General features: G+C 32.6%; 5 protein-coding genes across 11 annotated transcripts; 2 read left to right on the top strand and 3 right to left on the bottom strand.

Moving 5' to 3' along the window:
• The first annotated feature begins 73 nt into the window (after positions 1-73).
• LOC105275953 (DNA repair protein RAD51 homolog 4) lies at positions 74-20,486 on the top strand. 4 transcript variants are annotated; one of them, XR_003406985.1, is made up of 9 exons: positions 74-213; positions 747-917; positions 1,031-1,143; positions 1,302-1,512; positions 1,661-1,834; positions 2,323-2,645; positions 5,347-5,475; positions 18,551-18,789; positions 20,106-20,486. XR_003406985.1 is itself a non-coding variant. In XM_011333184.2 (8 exons), the coding sequence occupies exons 1-8, from the start codon at positions 211-213 to the stop codon at positions 9,429-9,431; spliced, it is 1,188 nt and encodes a 395-aa protein (XP_011331486.2). In that variant the 5' UTR covers positions 74-210; the 3' UTR covers positions 9,432-9,800. The 4 variants fall into 4 exon arrangements, 1 of the variants encoding a protein (XP_011331486.2); XR_893317.3 differs by lacking the exons at positions 18,551-18,789; positions 20,106-20,486 and adding exons at positions 9,368-9,555; positions 12,763-12,850; XR_893318.2 differs by lacking the exons at positions 18,551-18,789; positions 20,106-20,486 and adding an exon at positions 4,597-4,698 and having other exon boundaries at positions 5,347-5,468.
• LOC105275954 (cytochrome P450 6B7-like) lies at positions 5,570-9,361 on the bottom strand. The gene is made up of 3 exons (XM_011333185.2): positions 7,141-9,361; positions 6,428-6,968; positions 5,570-5,962 (listed from the first exon to the last, which is right to left on the bottom strand). The coding sequence occupies exons 1-3, from the start codon at positions 7,471-7,473 to the stop codon at positions 5,682-5,684; spliced, it is 1,155 nt and encodes a 384-aa protein (XP_011331487.1). The 5' UTR covers positions 7,474-9,361; the 3' UTR covers positions 5,570-5,681.
• Positions 10,716-14,285, bottom strand: LOC105276300 (cytochrome P450 6A1-like). 2 transcript variants are annotated; one of them, XM_026972341.1, is made up of 6 exons: positions 13,512-14,285; positions 13,005-13,338; positions 12,309-12,855; positions 11,650-11,868; positions 11,283-11,534; positions 10,716-11,087 (listed from the first exon to the last, which is right to left on the bottom strand). In XM_026972341.1, the coding sequence occupies exons 2-6, from the start codon at positions 13,335-13,337 to the stop codon at positions 10,891-10,893; spliced, it is 1,548 nt and encodes a 515-aa protein (XP_026828142.1). In that variant the 5' UTR covers position 13,338; positions 13,512-14,285; the 3' UTR covers positions 10,716-10,890. The 2 variants fall into 2 exon arrangements, with proteins under 2 accessions (XP_026828142.1, XP_011332126.2); XM_011333824.3 differs by having other exon boundaries at positions 13,005-14,285.
• On the top strand, positions 14,645-17,534 carry LOC105287292 (post-GPI attachment to proteins factor 3). Of its 2 annotated transcripts, XM_011352848.3 has the most exons (8): positions 14,646-14,796; positions 15,052-15,194; positions 15,409-15,561; positions 15,643-15,767; positions 16,008-16,141; positions 16,242-16,446; positions 16,691-16,817; positions 17,139-17,534. In XM_011352848.3, the coding sequence occupies exons 1-7, from the start codon at positions 14,661-14,663 to the stop codon at positions 16,767-16,769; spliced, it is 975 nt and encodes a 324-aa protein (XP_011351150.1). In that variant the 5' UTR covers positions 14,646-14,660; the 3' UTR covers positions 16,770-16,817; positions 17,139-17,534. The 2 variants fall into 2 exon arrangements, with proteins under 2 accessions (XP_011351151.1, XP_011351150.1); XM_011352849.3 differs by lacking the exon at positions 15,409-15,561 and having other exon boundaries at positions 14,645-14,796.
• Positions 16,938-26,426, bottom strand: LOC105287294 (integrin alpha-PS1). 2 transcript variants are annotated; one of them, XM_011352855.3, is made up of 18 exons: positions 25,961-26,426; positions 25,268-25,395; positions 24,850-24,900; positions 23,920-24,023; positions 23,684-23,811; positions 23,349-23,557; positions 22,897-23,101; positions 22,505-22,654; positions 22,292-22,433; positions 21,875-22,143; positions 21,501-21,729; positions 21,092-21,323; positions 20,501-20,897; positions 20,081-20,310; positions 19,561-19,796; positions 19,357-19,451; positions 19,048-19,177; positions 16,938-18,777 (listed from the first exon to the last, which is right to left on the bottom strand). In XM_011352855.3, the coding sequence occupies exons 1-18, from the start codon at positions 26,167-26,169 to the stop codon at positions 18,547-18,549; spliced, it is 3,375 nt and encodes a 1,124-aa protein (XP_011351157.1). In that variant the 5' UTR covers positions 26,170-26,426; the 3' UTR covers positions 16,938-18,546. The 2 variants fall into 2 exon arrangements, with proteins under 2 accessions (XP_011351157.1, XP_011351158.1); XM_011352856.3 differs by lacking the exon at positions 24,850-24,900 and having other exon boundaries at positions 25,961-26,425.
• Positions 26,427-26,608: the final 182 nt, after the last annotated feature.

Here is a 26,608-nt window from a genome sequence, read left to right as displayed (position 1 = left end):
TGGGCGGCATTTTTACGTATCGCCAAAATAGCCATGGAAACGATAGTCGCCATCTCGGCACTACTCCTTGGAGTAACGGCGAGACGTGATCCTCCTCGAGAAGCACCAGACGAGCAGAGAAACGCGTACGGTGCACGCCGTGCACATCACGCACGCTCGTCACCGTGAATCCACGCTACTGAAGTTGCCTGCAGTTGCTTGCCGACAGCAATGGTGCGTATCTTTCAAGTTGTCGTCAACGGCTCCATATCACCGGAAGATTTCGAGTCACGTGATACGTGCGAAAAATTTGAAACGGAATTAGAAACTTTTTACAGTATATTACGTCGTGCATGCCTTCCCACTTGAAGTTAGGTACAGAAGGCTGCAAGTGATCGGCATCCGAATATGTCTCGTTAGTGATCTATGTCTAGATGTATGATCGTGATTATTGATGAAATTGCGAGGGAAATGAAGATAGATTCGTGTTTCATAATTTGGAAGAAATTAGGTTAATAATTTGTTATTCCAAATAAGAATATAGTCATGAGAACGTATTTTATTGGTTACTTTAATGTTATATATATATATATACAATTTATTAATTTAAATAAAATTTTCCTGCGAATATATGTCAAATAAACAACGAGGATATTATACATTATTTGATTTGAACGTTGATTTTAGTTCGATATTCGATAAAACAAGCATCTGTAATTGTTCCGGGAAGAGAACAACACTCTGAATTTAATTCTTTTGTTTTTCAGATATTCAGCATTGTCAGGATTCAAGAAATGGTTAAACTGAGTGCAAGTATTCATTCAAGTTTTTCCGAGATGGTGACGGATGACTTGCGACGGAGGAACGTGACCACGGTCGTCGATTTTATCGCGACGGATCCAGTTAAATTGGCGACATTCACTGGTCTTTCGCATATGGTGTGTATCTAGTTAAAAGGAGAGAATTCAGTATATGCTTATTAGATATGTAAAATAATATCTGCTTATATTTCCTTGATACTTGCAAATAACGATGTCAGTTTCATTTGCAGGATATATTGCAAGTGAAACAGCACATATTGGAAAAGTTTGGTGGCACAAAGAAGAATGCAAGCGAGCTTCTTACAATAGAGCATAACAATATTATATCAACTAGCATAGCATGGTATGTTCGAGACAAAACAGCTCTCATTTAAATAGATGACCAATATGAAGGCAAAAATATTGAAACTTATTGCTGTTGTTTTAAAAAGGAAATTTTTTTAAAAGGAAATGTCTGTGTTTAGGATATTTAATATTGATGTCTGATATTTGATTGAATAGCTTGGACGAGTTGTTAAAGGGTGGCTTGTATCCTGGTCAATCGTGTGAGATATGTGGGCTGTCAGCTTCTGGGAAGACTCAATTATGCTTGACGATAGCAGCCAATGCCGTTGCGAAATCAGACATCGTTACATGGTACTTAGATACAAAAAGAGATTTCTCCAGATTACGGTTTGAGGAGATTTTGAGAGCACGGAACTTCAGGCAAACAGTAATAAAGCTAAATAATAAACTATAATAATATCGATGTAACAGTAGAGTAGATTATTGGCCAGATGACTTTAAATAACAAATATACAACGTAAATATAAGCAAATTACAATTATAATTAACGCTGAGTCTCATTTCCTGTCTTTCAGACCATAGAGGATGCATTGCAACGTACAAAGGTCTATCACGTACGTTCTTCCCATCAAATGATACAAGCTCTCCGACACCTGGTAAGCTTCTACAAAACGGAACGGAATTCCGTGCTTGAAAGAAAAAGACCTCTCCTTGTAATCATTGACTCTTTACCGGCAGTTATCTTCAAGGTATGGAACAATCTCTACTAATCATTTCTGTATTTTCAGTTTGCTACCAAGTATGATTTATTCTATTTAGCAGGCTATCGATAAATTGGCAGCAAATTCGAACGAAAATTGTAACGGATTTACATTAAGCTTGCATTTTCCTGATAAATGTAACACGATATGATATATTAGCTGCAAAAGATGAGTAGCATCCATATCGAATTACTTGTTTGATTCACTTAAATTATCAGTGTTTTGCTGTTACTAAATTATTAGCGTGTGACAGATTTTTCGTAAAATTTATTTTGCTTATTTGTGTGTAAATCTTGTAGGAAATGTACATATATACGGATATTATAAATTTTATTAATTAAAGATAGTTTTTTTTACTATGATTAATTGTAGTTAAGAATGTCATTTAGTTTTTAATTTCAAATAATATAAAGTTTTATTTTTTAATTATTTGACTTTTACTTCTTGTTTATTTAATATTTTTTTTACTTCACAAGGTAACGCGGGACACACGCCATAGTGATCTGGAAACGACTTACGAGCTCGACGATTTGGCCGAAGTGTGTCGATTCCTCACAAGGGAATGCCAGGCAGTAGTGATTACAGTGAACTCGGTCACTCGGTGGGATTCTACTAAAAAAGATGATCTCAGCATCCTGACACCGGCGTTGGGAAAACACTGGGCAAGAATACCCGTTACAAGATTACTGTTAACGAGAGAACATGGCGAAACTAGGAGAATTTTCGTTTGGAAGGATCCAAGATTCGAGGAGAACCCATCGTGCGTCGTAAGCGTAGGTGACGCTGGAATCACAATGTTGTAAGTTGAGAAATTTAGAAATATTAAATAATGGAATATCTTGTAAGAAAAATATGCTTCTTCCGTAATTAATTAATTACGCATTACAAAGTTGCAAGTGAAAAACTGAAAGTAAAACTACATAATGATTAACATAATCTGATTAGGATTACGTTATATTGTTTCCCTTACATCTCGAACTTGATAATATATTTTTATTATCTGAATTCTTTATAATATTCTTATATGTTACACATATTTAGTCATATTTTGAACTTAAAAGTAAAACTTACCGTGTGATACACTCGTACGCATTCGAATAAATTGATTTTCGTCATTTTAAAATGTATTGGTTCTTCTAGCGCTGATGTTGTTGAGACAGTATGAAATTTTTATGAAGTTTTCGTTTTTTCGCAACTATTTTATATTTTCGCAAAAAATTAATGATTAGAAATTTTATTTAAATAATGCTTAATCGTTTACTTTTATTATTCACATAAGTTTATTGAGCAATAAGTTATTTCATAAACTTCGTCTAAAATTTATTCTTTGTAATACAAATCCATGATTTATATTGTTCCAAATGAAGATTTTTTTTACATAGTTGTCAAGTAAAAATTACTTGGAACTTCATAACATATGTCAAAATGAGAAAGATTCGCGGAGTGTAACCTTTTCTCAATAATTACTAAAGTTACTTCATTTTTGGTCTTTATATTTTGTTATATCTATTACCCGATAGCAAATGAACCATTGTAATATACTATATGGCTTTGTTTTGCTTTCCTTTTTACAATTAGTTCTTACAATAATATATGTATATATTAGGTCGGTGCATAAGTTCTTGCCGATAAATGAACCGCCTCAAAAGATGACTCCTTCTTTCGACGTGATATTCGCATGTTGCTGGAAAAATCGAAGAAACTCATACAAAACGAAAATATTTTGATTGATTTAGCTGTATTGAGTGTTTTATTTTAGTAAAGAAAACTTGCAAAATCGACAAGAACTTATGCACCAACTTAATATTACAAATATATTAATTATATGCAAACTAATTAAAAATAAAATATGTGCATACCATGTAGATAACATAGGCAATGATTGTAGATTACTTTGTATTTGTTCGTACAAATATTGTGCAATAAACACACTTCAAGAAATGGTGATTTATTCAAAGAATTAGAAAAGCAGAATGTGCACTGAAACAAACTGAACTGTTCGGAGTGACATACTTTTGCTTTTATACATATTTTTGCTTCTTATTTCTCATAGTACATATATGCAAAACAGAAAATGAAGAACGTCTTATGTATAATGCAGATTTAAGATAATGCAAATAATGTAGGTAGATAAAGACACTACGAGAGAAAGTAAAGCTAATAATAATAATTGATATTTAAAAACAGAATGACATAACAGAAATGGTCTTACGGGGTTACACACGTTTGTAAGTCTGAAAACTCGATTTTGCAATTATATTTTTTTCGATAGTATTATCTATGAAGGATATTCTCGGAAAATTTCAACGAAAATTTCACAAAAATAACGAAGTTATAGCACGGAGAAGCTCGGTTGAGCGCTCCAGCGCGGTCTAGTAGAAGCTGGCGCGCGCGTATACGAGCAGACGAAGCGCAAAAAGCAAAGAAAAGATTATGAGGAAGCTTTTACGTCAAAGGAGAATTACATGGCGCAGGCATTAACGATACTGTGTAAAGAAAAACAAAAATTTTTATTCAATATTTATTCACAGCCTAGTGTCATACAAAATTTTAAATGCATTTTTCTCGAAACAGTGTTTCAAAAATTGGTACAAGAAATATCTCGGAGAAATATCTTGAAGAATCTCGGAATCGATTTGCATGAAATTGTTTACAGCTACTCTCAGTACAATAATCTAGTCATAGAATCTTTGTCATAGAATGTTTTCGATTTATGGCTTAGTTTTTTTTCTATATTCTTTCTAATTCAGCGAAACTTGGAAAATTACCGTGAGGAAGGATACATAATTCGTGGATACTTCATCTTATGTAGTGAATATAGGCAACACCAAAATCATCACGTAATAAATCAGGTATAATAAATGAAAAATATAGAGATATTAAGCAATGCTTTGGAAGAAAATATTCTTTATTTATTTGCGACTTATATATTGTAAGAAAAACAATTGTAAGTGAAAAATTGCAAAAACGAATCTGCAACTGTAATGATTAACATAATAAATAATTTAATTATGTTATATCACCTAAATTACATTTTGGACTGGGCAATATATTTTATTCGTCAGTTGCACGCACATCCAAATTAATCAATTTTTGTCACTTTAAGATATATTGGATTAGAAGACAGTCCTAGTAGTGGTCCATGTTTACAATAAAAGTCGTATGAAGTAATTGTTTTTTCACAAACATCTACTTTATATTTTCGTATGAAAGCGGCGATGCTCATTTTTGTTTCAAGAATTCCTACTCGTTCACCTGCAAAATATTATTTGTGATTTTAATCAGCAGTTAATAACTTCGTAAGGATTAATATAACATATAGGACTAAACTATCTTCACACGATCATGTATCAACATATATTGGATCAATCAAAGAACAAAACAGTACAATACACATGAAATATGATAATTAAGCAGTTCAGTTAATTTCTTAATTGTATCATAGGCAATTGTAACGACAAACATGTATTTTATCATTTCTTTATTTTATACCAATGCAGCTTCTTGTGCCATATCCAAAAGGCATATGATACATCGGGTCTCTGGATCGGTCAGCTTCATTGCAAAATCTCTCTGGATCAAAAACTTCTGGTTTCGGATAAACCTTTGGATCATGATGAATTGCATAGGTGGGTATAAGAACTGTTTGACCTTTCGGTATAGTGACGTTAGTGTCTCTAAAAGTATAACTCGTTGATGCACATCTTAACATTGATTCTATTACCGGATATTTCCGTGTAGTCTCTAAAACAAAGAGTTTAGCATTACAAATCAATGATATATCCGAAAATAATGTGTACGCTATAATAAATAAGAATACGTTTTTCCTTATTCCTTACGCAAGAGTAGGTAAAATTCTACATAGATATTCGAATAATTCAATTTTGCTATATTTACCTTTAAAGACTGCGTGTAAATATGACATTGATTTTATGGTGTCGTAAGTAAGTTCTCCATTTTCGGCAAATAAGTTTCGTATTTCGTCCCGTAATTTATCTTGGACATTCTGATTCAATGCTAATTCATATAACGCGTTAATTAGTACTGAGGAGGATAATTCATAACCAGCAGTGAATATGGCAAATATTTCCGCACAAAAAAACTCATCCGTCATATCTGCAAAATAATGTCATATTTAGCATATTTAAGATTCTTTCACCTTTGTTCAATAAATTAAAACAAATTTTTGGGACAGTGTTCGGAAGATATATATGTGTGTAACCTTCTATGTAATTATTTTATTATTAAAATCATTATTATTAAAAGTATCATTATTTCAATCATATTAATCTATGCAAAAGTAATAAATACGACTTCATATACTTGTACTTATGTTCGATGGAATAATTTATTTGTGATTTCTATTTTCATGCAGTTATAATATGTAGAAAAATATAAATCACAAAAATCTCGGATTATTTCCATCTTTGCATAAACAGTCTTTTTTTCACATTAATTAAATTTATTTCATAGAGTTGTTTATATTGCTTTAATGTGGTAATATAATACCAGTAGCAAATCTATTGCGAAGCAAATTGAACATGGGAATAATGAAGCAGGCCAATATGAAAAAACTTTTACCAATTACATCACCCAATTGTCCAGGATTTTCCTTTAATGCCATGAGAACACTGATCAAATCACGTTTAATGATATTATGTTTCTTTCTGTGCTCCACTACGTCGTGGACAAAATTCTTATAGAACTCCATGTATTTATCATTGTGAAACAAATTATAACCAACTAAATTGGATAGACTCAGTAACATCTTCATGAATATTTTCTTAAGAATCCCTTTAGTCTCTTTAATGACTTGAAGTTGATCATTACTTGAAATTATGTCTAATTCATTCGTCTCCATAGATAAAGTTTTCACGTCGATATCCATGAGACATCTGCCAATTATGTCGGAAAGCAATCTGACTGCCACATCATTACAGTTCATGTAATCGTCCTTCGATATTACTGAATCCACATAATTGTATAACCGCGTGAAAGATTCATGCATTGTAAAAGACATTTCTTTCAGTTTGTTGGGTGTGAAAGTCGGTGACACTTTTGCTCTCAAGAAACGTGCAATTGTTCCATCCGTATAAAAAAGGAATGGTAATAGCGGTTCTGCCTGAGTACGTAATCGTTCATATAAGTAATTTTTAATTACTTGAAGAAATGAAAACATATATTTAAAGAAAAATATATATTAAAAGATATATAATTTATTTTATCCGAACTGTGAAATAATACAAAGTACTAATATGAACTCGAAAAACATTGTAATATTTACTATTACGTACATGCATATTGTAAGGAAATCCTCGAGTGGGAAATAACGAAGAATCTTTCATCAAGATATCCTTTATATATTTCGGATCTTTTACTAATAATACAGGTTTTCTCATGTTGAATAATCCTACGAATTGTGCGTCTTCATATGTATCGTACATACGTTTCCAATGAATGCCAGCAAATTCTTTCTTTAGTATAATGTCTTTCATCGTGCCAAAATATAGCACAGGATCAGGCCCGGGTACACCGCGTTTTTTCCAAAAATCAAAGGTAGCGGTCAAATAGCGATAAAGCAGAAACAGGAATATGACAAATCCACATAGTATTTCGAAGACTCCCATTCTGTATAAATCGAGTGCACGAATATGAAATATACAGGATGTTTCTTAACCACCGCTCATACTACGTATAGCGTTTTTCCTTATAGAAAGTTGTGTCGAAATGACCTGAATAATATTTTTTCTGCGATATTTTCTGAAAGTAATATTCTTAAATAAATTCCAGCTACTCAGCGTTGTCTTTCAGAAATACATGTATACATTTGTGAGTTAATTGCCTGGTGTGACCGCATATTACCACACATATTACCAAGCACGTGATTCACAAACGCTTATACTTCTGAAATACGGCGCTGATTAGTTGGAATTCACTTAAGAATGAAAGAGATATCTTTCATTAAACATCGCGGGAAAAAAATAGTTCAGGACTTTTTGATACAAATTTCCAATATGCATAATGGGCGGTGGATAAGAAATACTCTGTATATCTATATATACATAATTTCTCACATATATCTTATGGTAACGTTACATCAAATTTTATCAGAATACAAACATAAGAGATTAACTTTGCAGTTGCTGGAACATTACATCATCTTGCGAAATTAGTATATCTTGTAGAGTTTCAAGAAAGCAAATCGAAAATACGTACTCTATAGAGCTGCTTAGCATCTAAACTGTATCTAAGGCAATCACATTAATCGAAATAGCTTTTGCCGAATATCTATCAGAAATGTCTTACGAAAATGTTAACAGAAATCTAATACAATCTATTAATAGTAGTTGTGTATGACTATAGATTGGCACTAAAACCGTAAATAATGTGAGTGCCTTTTCCAGACATTTAAATATACGACAGATTTTACTAGGATTTTGTCAGCTAGGATTTTACCTGTGTTATATATTATGCCTATTAAACTTAATTTAACTTATCGAGACTTTTCGAGAAAATCACAATATTAAAATGAACACTACGAGAAAAACACAATAGTAAAATGAAAATGAATATTATGCTGAATTAGCCTGCAAATGTTTTAAGTGAATTTGTTACTAATAAAATCACCATTAACACTTTGCTTATATGCACTTTTTTATATCACCAAATACAGAAGGAATGATCACAGTATACTCTCTATGTTCTTCTTCTCTGTATTCCTTTTCTGTTTTCGCACCGAAACAAATTAAACTGTCTGGCGTAACTATGTTTGCTCTTTCCTCATATATACATATATATACATATATATATGCAAAATAAGTGGAAATAAAGTATTTACTATGTAAATAACACAGTTAATATTCGTAGATAAAATTTTCTTTGTATTACAAATTGTAGCATTGGACAAAGTCTTCAATGAATATTGACTTATAAAAAATATAATATTATAAAAGAAGAATAGTGACAGACAAATTCATGGTATTCGAATATGTATGCACATATAATTATATACATATTATATATTATAATACATGTTACACGAGTTCACGTAACTCATAATGTACAATGTAATAAGTCAATATTAACTTTCTTTCATCTTTTAATTTTAAACGACATATAATGTTGTATGACTTCACGTACTTTATAATGTAATTCAATATTAAATTTCTTCTTTCTGTCAAACTTAAGGACGTTCATCGGCTAATTAATTTTCTATATATTTACTTGAAATTTGGACCATATGCTATTAATAGTGTTATTTATACACCTGCTCAGTTGTAAAAACCGTGCCGGTACCAAAGTTGAGATATTCAATGTCAAAGTTACGAATTTTAAGACGTAAGGTATAGGCGAAGCGTGTTCTAGAGAGATATTTTAATTACTTGCGGCAGAAATTGTTTATGTATTTTGCTAAAAAGTTAATATATGATTCATAATGATGTTAGGAATGACATTACAAGATGAAGATACGTAGCGGTATCCTTTATGCGTAATTATAATTCAAAGTTCTTCATCTGACAGTATTTCGAAGCATGTCGCTATGTGGAAGGAGAGTCGCCATGGAAAAGTGTACAGTCTACGCTAAACGTCATGAAGTAAGGAGGGGGTCGCGCTATACGTGGAAAGAGAGTCGAACGTGCGCAAAACTTTTGGCTACGATTACAACCGATGAACGTCCTTAAACAATATATAACGATGTACGAGTTCAGGTAACTTATTATGTATTCAATATTAAATTTCTTTCTGTTTTCAATCTTAAATGACATTTTGTAATACATAATAATGAACAGATAAAATCTAATACATAGTAATGAAGGTTTATGTACGTTAGTTGTTTTTGTAAATTTATGTTCGCAAACCGAAGGTGTAACTTGGGGGTTTTATATCGCAGAATATTGATTTGTAAAATATATTTCTCCTGTCTGTGCGCACACGGACACATTGATACAACGTATATAGCTTGTGTGCATCACGAACTATCCCCACTACATCCCTACATACTATCGCCTATTTCTAGCATCACTGTCTTCCACTAAGTAAGACATTTTTGTAAATGTTAAAATTGGAGACCTTTAAACTTATTTCATTAATAACTGTTTAATGCACAACAAACGACAGATATAACTTAATTTTTTTATAAGTTAGTTGGAACCATAGTCTTGACAATAATTCACATCTTACACGATAATCAATTAATCTTATATTACTTCTTACTTTTCTCATAGTTAATATGTAATAATAAAATAATTGATTGTTGCTTTATTTACCACGATACATCAGGCAATGGCCTATTTCACCAGCTATTCTCAGTTGAAATCAAAATTTACGATCTAAATTGTTTTTATGTTGACAGTTAGGATGAAGGAATTTCTCTTTGCTAGCCGCGTTCTGTTATTTTTAATTTGAAAATGACTGTGTCTGATGCAATGATATATTTTCCTAAATCGAGTATCATACGTATATCACCATGTAGAAGAGAATACAGTTGATAATTGATAATTAGAAACAGAACATGTGAAAAAGTAGAAATTGTCTTACGTTGTGACGTTCGAATTCTAATGTGATGTAGCCATCATTTAGATGGAACTAAATTATTAACAAATAGATATTATCGACATAATTAATTTATACTCTGTAAAATACTAATACCTATGCTATCCAGCAGAACCGAACATGAAGTTCTGAGACATACGAGTGATTCGATGCATTTTTTGTTTCTTTAATGCAATTATAGTTTACCGTAAGAAAGGGTACAAGATTCGAGAAGAAGTTATCTTACGTGTAAGTGTGATAATGTATCGTGAGCATAGGCAACAATAAAATTACATCGTACATAAGTTGGGAAGTTTAGAAATATTAAATAATCAAATGGAATTAGAAAAGAAAAATATCTTTATATCTTCTTTATTTGCTAATTATACATTACAAACTAAAACCCTGCAACTAACTAAAACCCTGCAAAAATAAAACCGCATTGCTAATGATTATAACAACTATTTTATTATTATATTATATTATTTCGAGTTTGGACTCGATAATAAATTCTACTCGTTAGTTGCACGCACATCACAGAATAGATCGATTTTCGTTACTTTAAAATATAGTGGTTCATCAGGAATTGATATTAATGACACCTTATTATATTTGTATGAAGTAACTGTCTTTTCACAAACTTCCAATTTGTATTTTCGCAAGAAAGCAATAACTCCCATTTTTGATTGAAGAGCACCCAATCGTTCACCTGCAAAGTATTTGTGATTTCAATGAGCAGTCGATAAATTTGGAAGAATTAATATATGATAAATAAATAAACTATCGTAACGCGATCACTGTACTTGGAAACAAATATAAATATGATAAGAATGAAATATGATAACACTAGACAATTTGATTAATTTTTTAATTTCCACATATTTTTTATTTGTTTATCGTATACCTAAGCACTTCCTAACGCCGCATCCAAAAGGTAAATGTAACACCGAATCTCGTGATCGAATAGCTTCCTCATTAAATCTCTCTGGATCGAAAACTTCAGGATTCGGATATATCTTTGGATCATGATGAATTGCATACACAGGTATAATAACTGCTTGATCTTTTGGTACAGTTATATTGGTGTCCCTAAAAGTATAGCTTGACGTTGACGACCTTGTCAATGCATCTTGTAGTGGATATTTCCGTCCACTCTCTAAAAATAAATATCTATAAATATATTTTCTTTTATCTGTTAGGTACGCGCAAGAACAGATAGCATAAAATTATACTATGAACATTTGAATAATTCTATATTTCGGTATAGTTACCTTTAAGGACTGCGTTTAAATAAGACATCGAGTTTATATTGTCATAAGTCAATTCTCCTTTTTCGATATACATGTTTCGTATTTCGTCCCGCAGTTTATCTTGGATATTCTGATTCAATGCTAATTCGTATAACGTGTTAGCTATTGTTAAAGCGGATGTGTCAAATGCAGCGGTGAAAAATCCAAATAATTGCGCACCAAAAAAATGATCCGTTATATCTGCGAAATAATTGTACATATTAGATATTTCAGATTCTCTTAACTTTGTTGAATAAATTAAAATAAAGGTATGTGTACATAAGTTTATCGAATAATACGCCTTTTTCTATTTGTATCAAAATCGAATTCTACACAATAAATAATACGATTTCGTATTGCTAGACTTTTTTACTCATGTTCGTTATAACAATTCATTTTTAATTACCATTTCCAAACATTTGTAATACATAGAATAATATAAATTAATTAAATAAATAATATATAAAAATAATTGTTGCAAAACTGTTTTTGTTTCGATATTTATATAAAAAGAAACTATTACTCTTAACTTATTAATAAAAATTTTATGTTATTATCTTGACTTGCTAATAATAATATCCAGCAAATCTATTACAACGTCAATTGAACATAGGGATAGATTAATATGAAAAATCTTTTACCAATTACTTCAGCCACGTCTTCAGGATTATCCCTTATTTCCATGAGTAAACCAACAATATCGCATTTAACGATACCATGTTTCTTTCTGTACTCCATCAGTTCTAAAATGTAATCCGTATAGAAATCGGTTACTCTATCAATGCGAAACAACCGATAACCAATTAAATTGTACAGTTCCGGTAACAATGCCTTCGTCATATCTAACAACTTGTGAACTATTCCTTCACTTCGTATGATGAGAAGATTATCTATAAATTTGTTTCGAGTCTGTTCATTCGGGTCTGTTGATAAAGTATTGGCGTTGATACCCAGGAGGGAACTGCTGATTATGTCAGCGGTAAATCTGGATGTCACGTCACTACAGTTTATGTATTCGTTCTTTGATAATAATGAATCCATATAAATCTCTAACCGTGAAAAAGCTCCTTGCATCGTAAAAAATATTTCTTTTAGTTTGCTAGGTGTGAACATCGGTGACATTTTTGCCCTCAAGGGACATGCAACTGATCCATCCACGAAGAAAAGGAACTGTATTAGTGGTTCCGCCTGAGCACGTAATCAGAAATGTAACTTTTCATTATTTGAGTAAATAAACACATATATTCAAATAAAAATTAAGTAAAAGATTATAGAATTTTTCTTATAGGAACAGTGGATTAATGCCTAGAAGGACGCCGAGAAATACTATTACGTACGTTCGGATAGAAAGGCAATCCTCGGGTGGAAAATAATGAACCATCTGTTATACAAACATCCCTTATATGTTTCGGATCTTTTAGTAATAATACTGGTTTCCGCATGTTGAATAATCCTACGAATTTAGAGTCTTCATATGTATCGTACATACGTTTCCAATGAATACCAGCGTATACTTTCTCTAATATAATGTCTTTCATCGTGCCAAAAAATAGCACAGGATCAGGCCCGGGTACACCGCGTTTTTTCCAAAAATCAAAGGTAGCGGTCAAATAGCGATAAAGTAGAAATAGAAATATGACAACTCCACATAGTGCTTCCAAAAGTGCCATTCTGTATAAATCGAGTGCATGCAGAGTATGAAATATATTACATGTGTACAATACAATAAATAATGTCTTACATATATCTTATAGTAATTTTATTATATATATATAAACAAGTAATATGCGATCTATATTGTAACATTTGCGCTTTTGTTTGAAATTGAAATCCATGTCACTTACATTTTTTCAAATGAAGATGTTTCACATATATCGAGAGAATTAAGAAAAAGCTGTTTAAAACTTCAGTAATATGTATTATTTCATTATTTGTCTTCACTCCATAAATTTTCGCTTTGTTATCGCTTTATTATTATAAATCGATAAATAAATAAATTATTGCAATATACTCGCTGTTTTTTTTCTCTTTTTCTATTCTGTTTTCGCACTGAAACAAACTGAACTGGAATGACTATTTTTGCTATTATTATAATATATGTATAAGATAATTAAGAAAGAACTATGCACCATGTAAATAACGCAGATAACGTTCACAGATAAAGTTTAATATAGTTTGTATTACAAAGTTTAGTAGTGCACAATAAGCCAACTATGGTATATTAACTTAACAACTTATACAAAACGCGAAAAAAAACAAAATGTGTTTTGAGTAGTTCGATGAATTGTCCTCAGAAATATGTACATACTTTTCCAAAGAGTGCCAGAGAATTCTTTCTTTAGTATAATGTCTTTTATCGTACCAAAAATTAACACTGGGATCAACTCTGGGCACATTCTGTCTAAAAATTGAAAGAAGAATGTAAATACAGTAAATTAATCAATTTCATCAAAACAAGCAGCGCGTTAACTTGCGCATCTAATTTTGGTGCAAGATGATCGAGTGTCGCATATTGGCTGCGGTTCAGTGGATGCGCTGTAACAGAGGAACCCTTTTTTCATAATGAAAAAAGAACATGTGCATGTTAAATGGAATGTAAGTTCACATTCGGTGTTGTAATTGTCGTATTTCTCAATGCAAAAATATGGGCGTAAAACGGCAGCCTGGCCGCTCTCAGGTTCCTCTCTGGCCGTAATTATTGTACATTTGCGCGTTTCTTTGAAATTTGTAGCCTTATAATTGGCATCCATGTCACATTTTTTCAAATGGAAATTCTTCACATATTAAAAGAAAGCTGTGTTTAAAGTAAATAAATAATAAATAAGTTTTAAATTTTTTCATGTTGATAGTCAGCCTTATGTAGAAAACTTTGTGTTTCCGCCGCATGAGGCCTCTGCGTCATCAACCTGAAGTTAGTCCATGTTTCTGTCTCTGAGTCGTTCTCGATTTCACAACATCCTTGGTCGGCAAACTTCTTGTGGCGCGTTGGCGGCATGTCAAAGTCTCTATGGATCCTTTTCTTGAGTTTGCATGTCGGTCTCGTCGAAAATGTAATTGGTTCGACAGGTGACAGGTCGCAGGTGTACAATCAATGTCTAGCGCTGTGTCGCAATAGCAACTGCGAAGATGGTAATGACCGCGATACTTTTCGACAATTTCAGATAAGGTATCAGTGACGTATGATGCACCACGTACAGAATATTCGGAGTACTCGTAATTCTCTCGATACCTTTCTCACGTGCCCTACATCGTCTCCTTTGTTGCATTCTTATACTCCTGAATGTTTTCGTCCGAGATGGGAATGAAATGTTTAAAAGTTGTTCTCTTGTTATGCGAATTGTTCTTACCAATCGAAGTTACTCATGTTATGTATTGATATTATAGAAACAGATTTTAAACAACGACCCCCTTTGTCGTTAATTTTGCTCCAATGGTCCTGCAAGGAGGATTGCAGTTATATCTGCACATGGAGAACCGTTGACACCTTTGTATTTAATGGATTGAAAGTACCACAATTCCATGGGAAAGTAAGCGCAACGTACAAACATGGGAGATTTTGCTCAATTAATAAAAATAGTATTTAATGTTACATGAAAAATATGATAATATGAGAGTGTAATTTCTCCATAAAACTATTAATATAGTTAGATCATATTTGATAATTAACTTTAAAATTATCATTGAAAGTATGCTTTTCTAATGAGTATTCAAAATATTATTTTCTTGTTTGTGCGTGTGCAGTGGCCGTTCATTCGCCTGTTTGGATGTCAAGAACCTGCCTCAGTTTTATTCTCCATACTAAATTTTTATGCACACTGGACAATGCAACTGAAATTTAGAAAAAGAGTTAATCGTGCAAACCCTATGTTTTATGCGTGGGCATATTTTAGCATTGTTAGTGCATTTACGTTACATGCGACTGATATCTCTAGGTCGTTTCTAGGCCTTGTTCTGATAAAAAGTGTTCTTTTGTAGATATGCTTAAACGGATGGTTTTGGTCTGCCATATTTCATTCACGAGACAGGCCATTTACAGAAGCTATGGATTATTCTTGCGCATTTAGTATGGTACTTACGCTCTTATATTGTATGCTTCTAAGGTAATACGCGATCAATAATAAATCCAAATTTTTTAATATATTCATTACACTATTTCAAGTACTATCATAATTTTTTCCCATGTTACTTAACTTTCCATGTCTTTAAGATAAATTTTTAAGTACTGAATAATTTTAATATATAAATATTTACCTCATTTAAAATGTTTATCTCATTTAAATTAATGTTAAATGGAACATTACTATTAATGGTGAAGCTAATATACATGTCTTTATTTTTAGAATAACGTGCAACAAAAATAAATTATTCATTATAATAACTTGTGGATACATTAGCATACTTTGTAGCCATTTATCACACTTATGGTCAGGCAAAATAAATTATGGTTACAACATGACGTTTAACATAATGATAGGTAAGCTCTAGAGTGTACTTTTTTCTTGCTTTTATGATATTCATATGACAATGATATTAACAAAGATGGAAAATCTAAAAATTGAGAACCATTATGATAGGTTTAACAACTTTCGCGATAACGTCGCTATGGTGGTACATCAATCGCAACAAATTGCCTTACGCGTACTTAATCGCTTGGTTTAACGTAGCGACTATTTTTGTGACTTTGCTCGAATTGGCAGACTTTCCACCAATCTTTTGGATACTCGATGCTCATTCTCTGTGGCATGCAAGCACGGTTCCCTTAACAGTATTATTATACAGGTAGTTGCCCATACATACAATTAATAATAGCCAGTTATTTTTTATATACATCTCTCACATAATATAATTATCACTCTTATAATTTTTATTTAAATATACTGAATTTTGAATTATGCATAAGATTGATTATAAAGACTACAGTAAAAAGATTTTTAATAATTATTTTTTAAATAGAAAATCTTTTTAAGTAAAAATTTTTAAGTAATTTAAAAAGTAAGTGTACAAAAAAATCTTTGTTTTGCAGGTTTATAATCTCAGATTGCTCTTACCTGGAAATGTATTATAATAAATCGCTTTTAGTTTTTAATCATCATACGCAATAAATTTTTCCATAATGCAGATTCATGTGTATCTTCCAAGATGTTCCACAGGTGAGCTTAAAAATACCAATTTTAATATAAAAATCTTTATACATATCAAAGATTTTTATGTTGTATCTCTTTACTCTGAAATAGAAAGCTAAATATGTAAGCGATATAAATATATTCGTGTTTATTGTCAGAATATAATAAAATTTTATTTCATAATTAATATTAAAATGCATCGAGATATACATTGATTCTATTTGCTGGATAAGTATAGTTTATCCTATAACATTGCTAAAAAAAGTCTTATACGTAATAAGAATATTATATAACAAAAGTTTTTTAAATATTCGTAATTAAATATATAAATGTTTCTTTTTCTCATAGGGCAGTATAACAAACGTTTGTTGGAAGATTGTAACATCATCAGCCTTCGCGAAAGATTTGCAGAGTTAGCAATCCATTAAATATGAATAGGATATTGCTTGTGTGCAAAATCTTTCTCTCATTCTTGTTATGTCTGTTCTTATTATGTTATAAATGATATAATTTATTTCATATTTATACCAGACACGTTCGTCCTACTTGCTTTTGCATTGTCACATGTTGCGATGGGAAAAAATTTATGGTCATGTGTAAACATGATTAAACTTATAAAAAATATTTAAGTACCTGAACTTGTATAATGATACAGAAATATTAGAAACACAGTTGCATCGATTGTCACAGAGTATTAATTCTGCTAAATTTTGTCCAATTATAATAAAGAACAAATATTTTACATATTTAATATTCAATAATTGCTCCCATTATATTTAAGGCTCGCTGAATATCTTCCTTTCCTCTCGCTTTAAAACATTCATAACAGCTTCAAGGTTCGTCTTAAACTGATTTGAATAGATTTGAATAGTCTCTAAACGAATAGTTTATAGGATAAATAGTCTTTAAACGAAGATTATAGAAGAAAAAATTATATTAAAAATGCTTCTATTATATAGTGGCAGTGTATTAACGCATTTGGATTGACAAGAAATGCATTTGATTGCATGACTCATTTGACGTTTCACATGCCACGAATTAGATGATCCATGTGCTTTTAATAGAGATCTTAACAAATACATACATTATTTTTTGAAAATAATGCAGATAGAAAACTATTTCCATGACAAAGTCTATTCGTTTATACTGAAATAATATAAACGGAGAACAGTTTCCATTGTGAATTTGACTCGTCATCCTCATCCTATGTTAAAGCTGTTTGTATACGTATGCAATGGCACGAGTGAAATACGAATAAACTTGTAACAGCTACCATACGATTATAAAATCGTTATTTCATTGCACCATCGTACATCATATGTACATGTACCTTAATGTACATTGATTAAGTATTTTCGTGTATCGTTTATCTGCTCGAAAACAAACAATAGTCATAATTTACGACTATCATCTAAATATCATGCTCTCCCGAAGTTATTACATTCGTAAAACAAGTGTCCGAACAGTGAGGCGTTTACGACGCTGCTGCGCGTATCACGCAACAATTACGTGAGCGCCTTCGAGAAAGATTCGTCTGCGCATGCGCATAAAATGTATTTAATATAACAATATCACAATCTACTTTATCAATTCTCGCGTATTTAGCTGCACGTGTATACAAAATATGCATTCCAAACTTAGTATAAAACTGGAAATGAGTTGCGCGCGCCTGCGCTTCTCCTTCTCTATCATAAGTACTTAAACTTAAGTAATTATGACAATTTCTTGCAAACACTTTGAACTTTTGCTTTTGATCTTAGTGCTTGAATAACGCTTCGCTTTCCGGATTATCATCCCTGTGCTTCTCAAGATTCCCGGACAAAGTTGGATCCGGCCGCCGCCTTTTGAAAAAGCCCAGTTTCCTCAATACTAATGTAAGCAAGATGAACAATAGCATACCCGCTACAGCTGCCACTATGTATATCCATATCGGTACGGGCTCGGCTTCCTGCTGGTCCAACAGATCTGGATAAGCGATCGTCTCAGCCTGCATGATAATGTGAGCTATTTAGATACAATTTCTCCGATATATAAAACTTTCCTACTACTTTATATGTTGCTTGTTGCACGCGTGCTATATGGTTTTTTTTTTACTTTCCTATTTGATCCAAGTATATGCATATCTAATGTATATCTTCCTTTACATACATCTAACTGAAACTTCCTCGCTAGTCTTAGTTAGTTGATACGATACGCAACAGCTACTTGTGTTTTAAAATATCTATTATACATACTACACAACAAAATGTGGACTTACGGTTGCATAATCGTCTTTCAAGTTTTCTTGCTGTATTACAACATTCGGGGGTATCACTATTCTTGCGTTGGAGCCTATTTTAACCATGTCCACTTTCGGATAATCCTCGACCAACGTAGAATTCCAAAGTCTGAAATCAGTCACTCTTTTAAATGCGACAGCTCCAGTTTTGAAATATAACGGAAGATATTTAGTAATCGTGTCATGTAATATTAAAAATATATATTATTAAATTAATATTAAAAACAATATCAAGATTAATAAGTATCACGGGCAACTTAACATGACGAAGAGATAAAGTAACGTTACCTGGCTTTGACAGTTATGATGGCTTCCTGTTTTCTCTGCAAATTATATATATAGCACGTAATGTCGAAACACTTTGCTGTTCCAGCTTTACAATTCTGAAACGGAAGAACTTCTTTGTAAATCGCTTTATTAAAAATTTTATACGTAGAATCATTATTTTCGTTCGTATCAATAATAACAAGTCAATAAGAAAATAAGTCTTACCATTGCAACCACGCGATGCCGATGTCCGTCCTTGTCGATAATTGTTCGCGTATTTACAACCTTCTCCGTGTCTCGCGTTACTCTTACGTGATTAGTATGGTTGTATAGAATCGGTGATGGTGTTGAAGAGTGTGTATGCAAAATGCTATCAGTGTCGTCCAAGTTGATGCTATCCTGTAGCCTTAACGGATTGACTACATGTCCTGGTGGCAGTATACATTCACCATCTCCCAAAGCTAAATTGTTTAATGTATATTATAGAGTATTATAAGTTCCATTCATAATATTATATCATATAAAATATTATATATATAATTTATTATTTGTTCATTATGTTTTATATTATTGTATTTTTATATTTATTATATATATATAATTTATTATATTATTGCAGCTTATAATAAAATAATTATATGCATATGATTTCTTCTTTATATTACATTATATCACGCTCTCTTTTAGAATATCTTTCCGTTATTGTTATTTCTGTTAATATTTCCCCGTGCTCGTGTTATATTACCTTGTATAGTTGGCATCTCTTCCAGATACAGTAACCACTTGCCGTGCGGTTTATCGTTCGCGACTTCGTAAGGCCATGAAATGCGCACCTCAACAGTACTGACTTTCCATGGGCCTTCATTGAACACCTCATAAATGTGCGATACTTTTGGTCCTACTTCGTTCAAATGCTTTATCGCGGACTCACCGACTACCGGGCCACCATAAAACGCCCACTGAGTCTTCGCATTTCTAAATGCATATTAACACAAAATAAACAACAGAAAGTTTGTAAAGCAGACAAAATGTGCCATGTTAAAATATTGTAACCAGCAGCATGCAATCGAAAAAAGAGAATAGAATTCAAAAAAGAAAAGACGTTATTGTTGAATGGTCATTTGGTAAAATAATAAAAATTAAAACAATCACATATAATAATTACCCTTTGATCGAGAGTTCAGCGCGTTTCAACACCGTAGCTTGCAGCACAGTTGCTCGCTTCTCCGTGACTTCCTTCGATGTGGAATTTGCGAATATCGTGAAATCTAGTTCCGATTCGCTGTCTTCGAGACCCTTGGGATCGAATCTCACTTGTATGTCTACCATTTTGTCCTTCTTGAAAGGATTGCCGATGGAGCACGATACTACAGTGGCGTTATGTAAGTTGCAGATCACGGAGTCGTTGCTCTTGCTGGCAATATAGTTCAAGCTCTGCGAGTGAACGATGAACAGCTGAGCCTCATACGCGGACTCGCCGATATTCCCCACGTTCACTTCGACTACTATTTCCTCTCTCTCTCCCAAAAGTAGCTCGTAAAAGTCCGGTTTTACAGAGGAAGCTAATACGATAAAAGAAATATATTTATTTAGATTATACATTCTCTTGTAATTTATGATCGATTTAGCTCTCTATTTTCTCCTTCATTTTACATATATATATTTTTCTTCACATTTTATATATAATATAATTAAAGTTATAGGACAATATGTGTAATTTTATCCAAATATAATTGCAGATTAAAGAGCATCTTACCTGACAAATTTAATTTAGCTGTCACTTGTAAGTCGCTTTCACAAATGTCATTGTTTCCGCAATCCTTCTGGAATACGGCTTCGAATATGCGCGCAGCCTCTTGCTGATTAAGTATGGGATAATTTTGTATATCCGGTAGGGGAGCACCCTCCGGAGGCATAACCGGTTCCTCTTGTATTAGCGAATAATTCAGACGGAATTTAATCGGAGATTGGATGTCGCGCGTATTCTCCTATTAGATTTATCATAAAAAATGGAGATAAAATTAAAAACTAATAATATTCGTTACGTTTGATATTCTTAAATTCAAGTAAAATTCCTTGGATAGAATACATTACGTTAAGAAGAGATTTTCTCAGGTTACTAGCGTGTACATGTATATGCAAAAAGTAGCCGAGTCAAAGTTTACCTTCAAATAGACAATTTCCTTTTGGCAATGTCTCAAGCTCGTTGCATCAAGGGTGACTGTTCGATTGATGTAATGGGGACGCGAACCACTACCAGCGTCAAACCAAATCCTCGAGAATTTCTTAGCTCCGGTATAAGTCTCAGCTTCGATGTAATAGTTTAATCTGAGATTCTGCATAGATTCTTCCTTCACTAGCGACTTTGTTTCACAGCAAGCCTCGAATGAGAAACTGCAAAATTTGACGAAACTTAATTTTTGTATCATTAATATTCGTAAATGGCACTCGCGGACTTGCAGCTTCACTTTTACGTCAATACGCTTGATTTCTTCAATGCATATTTGTTAAATTCGTATTTACGAGTGTGGTTACTTACCATGTATGATTTGAATTTGGATCGGCCAAGCAGCCAATTTTATTAGGATCGATCGATTCTATCGTATCCTGATATGTTCCATCCTTTTTCATATAACGTATATAAGTCGAGATATCGATGATTTTCTTAGAACGGAGAAGTACCACCGCGTCGTTCTCGTACGCTCCGATCAAGAGATCCGAGTAACCATTATAATCCATATCGACTCCCCCACTTAACGAGTAACCAAATGTTTTCAACGGTGTAGGCATATCTTCCGCATGGATTATCTATTGAACCACAAAAAGGTAACGAAACAAAATAGTTTAAAAGTCGAATGAGTCATTAAATGAGCAGAAGAGAAAATTAATTAAATTAATATTTAATTGATGGATTAAACAGATGAAGCGATACAAAGAGCGCAAGAAAATTTATTACCTGCGATGGTACTTTAATTATACCATTCTTGGAACCTAGATAGATATAGACCGTCCCTTTCCCTTCGTATGGCGCACCGACTGCGATGTCCTCGTACCCATCCTTGTTTAAATCACCCAAATTTGTCAGCGCAAAACCAAACCTATTAATTCATTTAACTGTTTAATATCAATTCAATCATACGACGTAAAAATATAATAAACTTGATGAAACCTCGATTCCTCACGACCGACGAGCTTGACGGGAGAACATTTCTCACTGTTCCTGAGGCTTTTACATACATCTAACGCAGTATAGACGTAGACGGCTCCGCCCTCTGCTTTGTTGAAGTAAAACGGCGCTGCCACGATCAGATCAGTAATTCTAAAATATAAGAAATATTAGAATCACAAATAAAAAGTGTATCTATAAAAAAACAATCACATAATAATCTTATATTGATGCAAAAAATAAAGATGTGACTATACAAAATGTACAAATTGATTATTCCGAAACAATCAGCAATAGAAAATCTAAATAAAATGTTCAGATGTTATGTATCAATATTAAATGCGACACTTGTTGTCGCTTTGCTTTACTTAATATATAATGTTATTATTATTTACTTGTCTCCGTTCACATCCGCGGTCGTGATTTCATATCCGTAGCTCGAGGCGAATTGTTCGCCATCCAGAATGAGGGCGACATCCATGTCTGGTTTGAAATCAACTCTAGTGAACAGAATCACCTGGCCCGTTCCGTTAGACCGAGGTGCGCCAGCCGCATAAGACAAACCCTTGCCGAAGAAATTTCCAACAGCGACGGACATTCCTGCAGTATCAAATATCAAAATAAAGCAAACGCGTGGCACAACATATTTTTTCCATTTGACATTTAAATGTACGATATAAAAAATTAAATAATTAATTGCCATAGACCTATTATAATTGTATTTTTTGACTTGATTCGTCCATTGCAAAAGGTAAAGATGCATAATTTAACACTTTCATATTAAAGCATTCAAACCAGATTTAATTAAGGAGGTATGTAAATAAGATTCATAATATATAATACATACCAAGGTAGCTATATTTATTTACGGGCGAGTAATCTTGCATTGGCGCATTGTACACCGTGTTATCTCGAGTTAGGAATTCGTCGGACACGGTGAACAGATAAAGAGTTCCCCTCCAAGTGTGCGGCCCCGGAGTACCGATGACCACGCGATCTTCTGCGGTTAGCAAACCACTGGTTCCGGCTTGGCAGTAGCCAAATTGTTCGTGCGCCCTGAGAAGATCAAAAACTTCTTATGTACAGTGATAGTTGAAATTTCAACAAGCGTTCCTGCTACATAAGATATTAAAAAATAGAATTAATTTTGTTTATGTTATTAATTAATTTTGTTTATATTACTTGTTTGTAGGCTTCCCCGAGCATGGTTTCTTCAAATCGTCGTACTTCAAGTCTTGAGTCAATATATAACATTGACCCTGACCCCATTGAGAATCGGCTGTCTTAACGATATGCCGGTGCGCGCATACCTGGAGCGAAGTATTATGAATTGAGAATCCCAAATAAATATATGATGGTTTTTTTATTTTCTATTTTATTTCCTCATCTTGGATATCTACGGATATGAAATCACTCACCAAAACTTTGCCACCGGCTCCTTGACTACGTACTGTAACTCCTAACCATTGATTATCCTTTATCTCGTCATTACCTGGCGGTACTAGATCGTCTGATTCCAAATCTACAACAGATGTCACAGTTATGACACTTCTGAAGTTTCGAAAACGAGATAGATGTGTCAAAAACTTGGCTATCCTCATATAAATATTATTTGTTCTTAACAATTAATATTTTGGTATTTTATTATATATTTTAAAAGTTTAATAATTTCCAAACTAAATGAAGTAGGATAAGATTAAATAAGAATATTTAATAACATGTGATAAATATAATAAGATAAAGCAAAATAAAATTAATTAAAAATAATATAAAAATATATTTTTTAATAAATAAGAATTGCCTATGATATTAGATTATGATATTGAAATAGTAGCTGCAAAACATTATATTATCAAAATAGTTATCTAATTATTTAAGTTTGAGTAAATAAAAATATTACATTTGTTCATTACATTATAATCACATTATGCATATTATGCAAGGTCCATGCAATATATAAGATAAATATGAATGAGGCACTGCATCATCATAAGATGATGAAAAAATAAAACAAATAACAAGAAACAATGTTAGTAAAAGCGATAATATCACAGTCCACGTTTGTGTTAAAAGAGTGCTGCAAACAGTAACGTATAACAATTGTTAATCGCTATCGAAGTGGTCACAAAATATTCTCCTATCTCGCGTTATATATTTCATTCATCGCAAAATCACAGGAACAAGCTGTCGGGGGGAAAAATATTTCATATCGCATGCTCTGGCGTTTTAACTCGTAGTATTTTGTATTCGTGAATATATGCAATCTGGATCGCAAACTGCTGATGAAAACTTTCAAACTCTTCATTCAATTCATTCTGCAAGAACTCTGCTGAGGCTTGTACACTTACTTGAATCATATAATTCGTACTCATATGATCTGTTTAACAGACCATCGCCCACTGGTTTACCGAAACATGATTTAACAAAAAAACATCTTATTACATGTAATATTAGCTTGTACAAAATTAAGTGTAGGAATGAATATATAACAATCGTTAAATAAATAATCACAGGGTGGCTTAGAATACATCGATACATCTTTGTCCTCTTACAAATATCTCGATCCATTCGTTGTAAAACATAAAGGTACATAATAGTTCAATGCTTCAATGTTAAAATACCAAACAGAATTTAACAGAGAGCTACAGTGATATAAAAATATTATATTAGATTTTTTTCATGAACCAGATTATAAGTACATTTCCAGAGTTATAACGATAATACGATACAAAAATATTGACGAATAACGCAATGTACAAAACATACTCAGCCGTCCGTCCGTAATAACTTGAGTACAATCATGTACAAACGTCGTCAGTGGGCATTGCCACAATGCTCCCGATCGATTCGTTCCTGGTTGCCGATTTTGATCTAAAGGTGCACCCACTAGCATCCTGTACAAATTCAAGTCATTAAAATATCGACTTAAAAGTCTTATGCAAAAGAGAGAGAGTAAGTATTTATAATGAAATTAACAGATTAATAGAATAACATAAAAATGGTTATATAAATTTTCTTTGTCTGTTTAAGTAGTGATTTGAGTTTAATAGAATTTTAATAGAAGTTTAAAAATTAATCGCTGTAGTTCTATCTTGAAAGAGTTGGCGATAAATAATTATCAAAGAAACTCTTGTAATAATATAAGATTACACGCACTGTTTTAGTTTCTACAAATGACAATTTACTATCATTATTAGTAAACATATCTTCTTTAACATAATCTCAATTTTGATAAAATTTGTTTTAAAATTGATATGAAAGACATTTATAATAACTTGGGTTATGTCAGGTACATGATACTTGACTCTTTATATGTTACTATTAATAGCTAAATAATTCATTACATAAATTTATTACTAAAATAATTACGTTTTCTGCCATGAAAGTTCAAAGAATTAAGAATTACGTAAAACAGTAAGAAAACCTGTTGAACATAGTTGCGATCGTGATAATACACACCAACTTATCGACCTCGACAATGAATTTTCGACTTCTATGTGTTCAGCCACCGAGTAGCCAAAATAGGAGCCCTCCAGGCCTCTTTTGATAACAGGTATTCGTGGTTCGAGATTAAAAGCATGCGTGACGCACGCACATAAAGCTAACAAGAGCATCGCGTTCGCTTCCATCGCTGCTTTAGCTGTCACCGGCGATATGTATGTATGCATATATATCGTGTTTTTTCCTCAAATTGATCCTCTGCACACGGCTGTGTCACACACTTTGCTCCTTTGTCATCACTATCGGTTATCACTGGTGCCCTTTACACACACCCTTTCTACATTTTTGAAAACAGATCCACCCACGCGTTGACCGAGAGCACTTTCACGAGAGCACTTGGTGCGATTACGCCGCAGTGTTGGCAATACGCTGTTACGTAATTAAAATGTATGACGGATTCACACGATCTACGTTGTCTGACACATAACTCTCAGTGTCCGATAAGAGGCTTTGTTTACTGGAGATTCTAAGAAGCAAAGCTATCACTTGACGGAGTGCTGAAAAAATAAAGTTTGCTATATATTGAATATCGAACGAAGCAATGTGAACACGGCATAACGCTGGTGATCTAGTAATTTATCTGGATATGTTAGGGATTCTCTAGAG

This window comes from Ooceraea biroi, chromosome 9, assembly GCF_003672135.1.
Source record: "Ooceraea biroi isolate clonal line C1 chromosome 9, Obir_v5.4, whole genome shotgun sequence".
NCBI lineage: Eukaryota > Metazoa > Arthropoda > Insecta > Hymenoptera > Formicidae > Ooceraea > Ooceraea biroi.
Note: the sequence above shows the minus strand (reverse complement) of the source record. Positions and strands in the feature narration are given on the sequence as shown.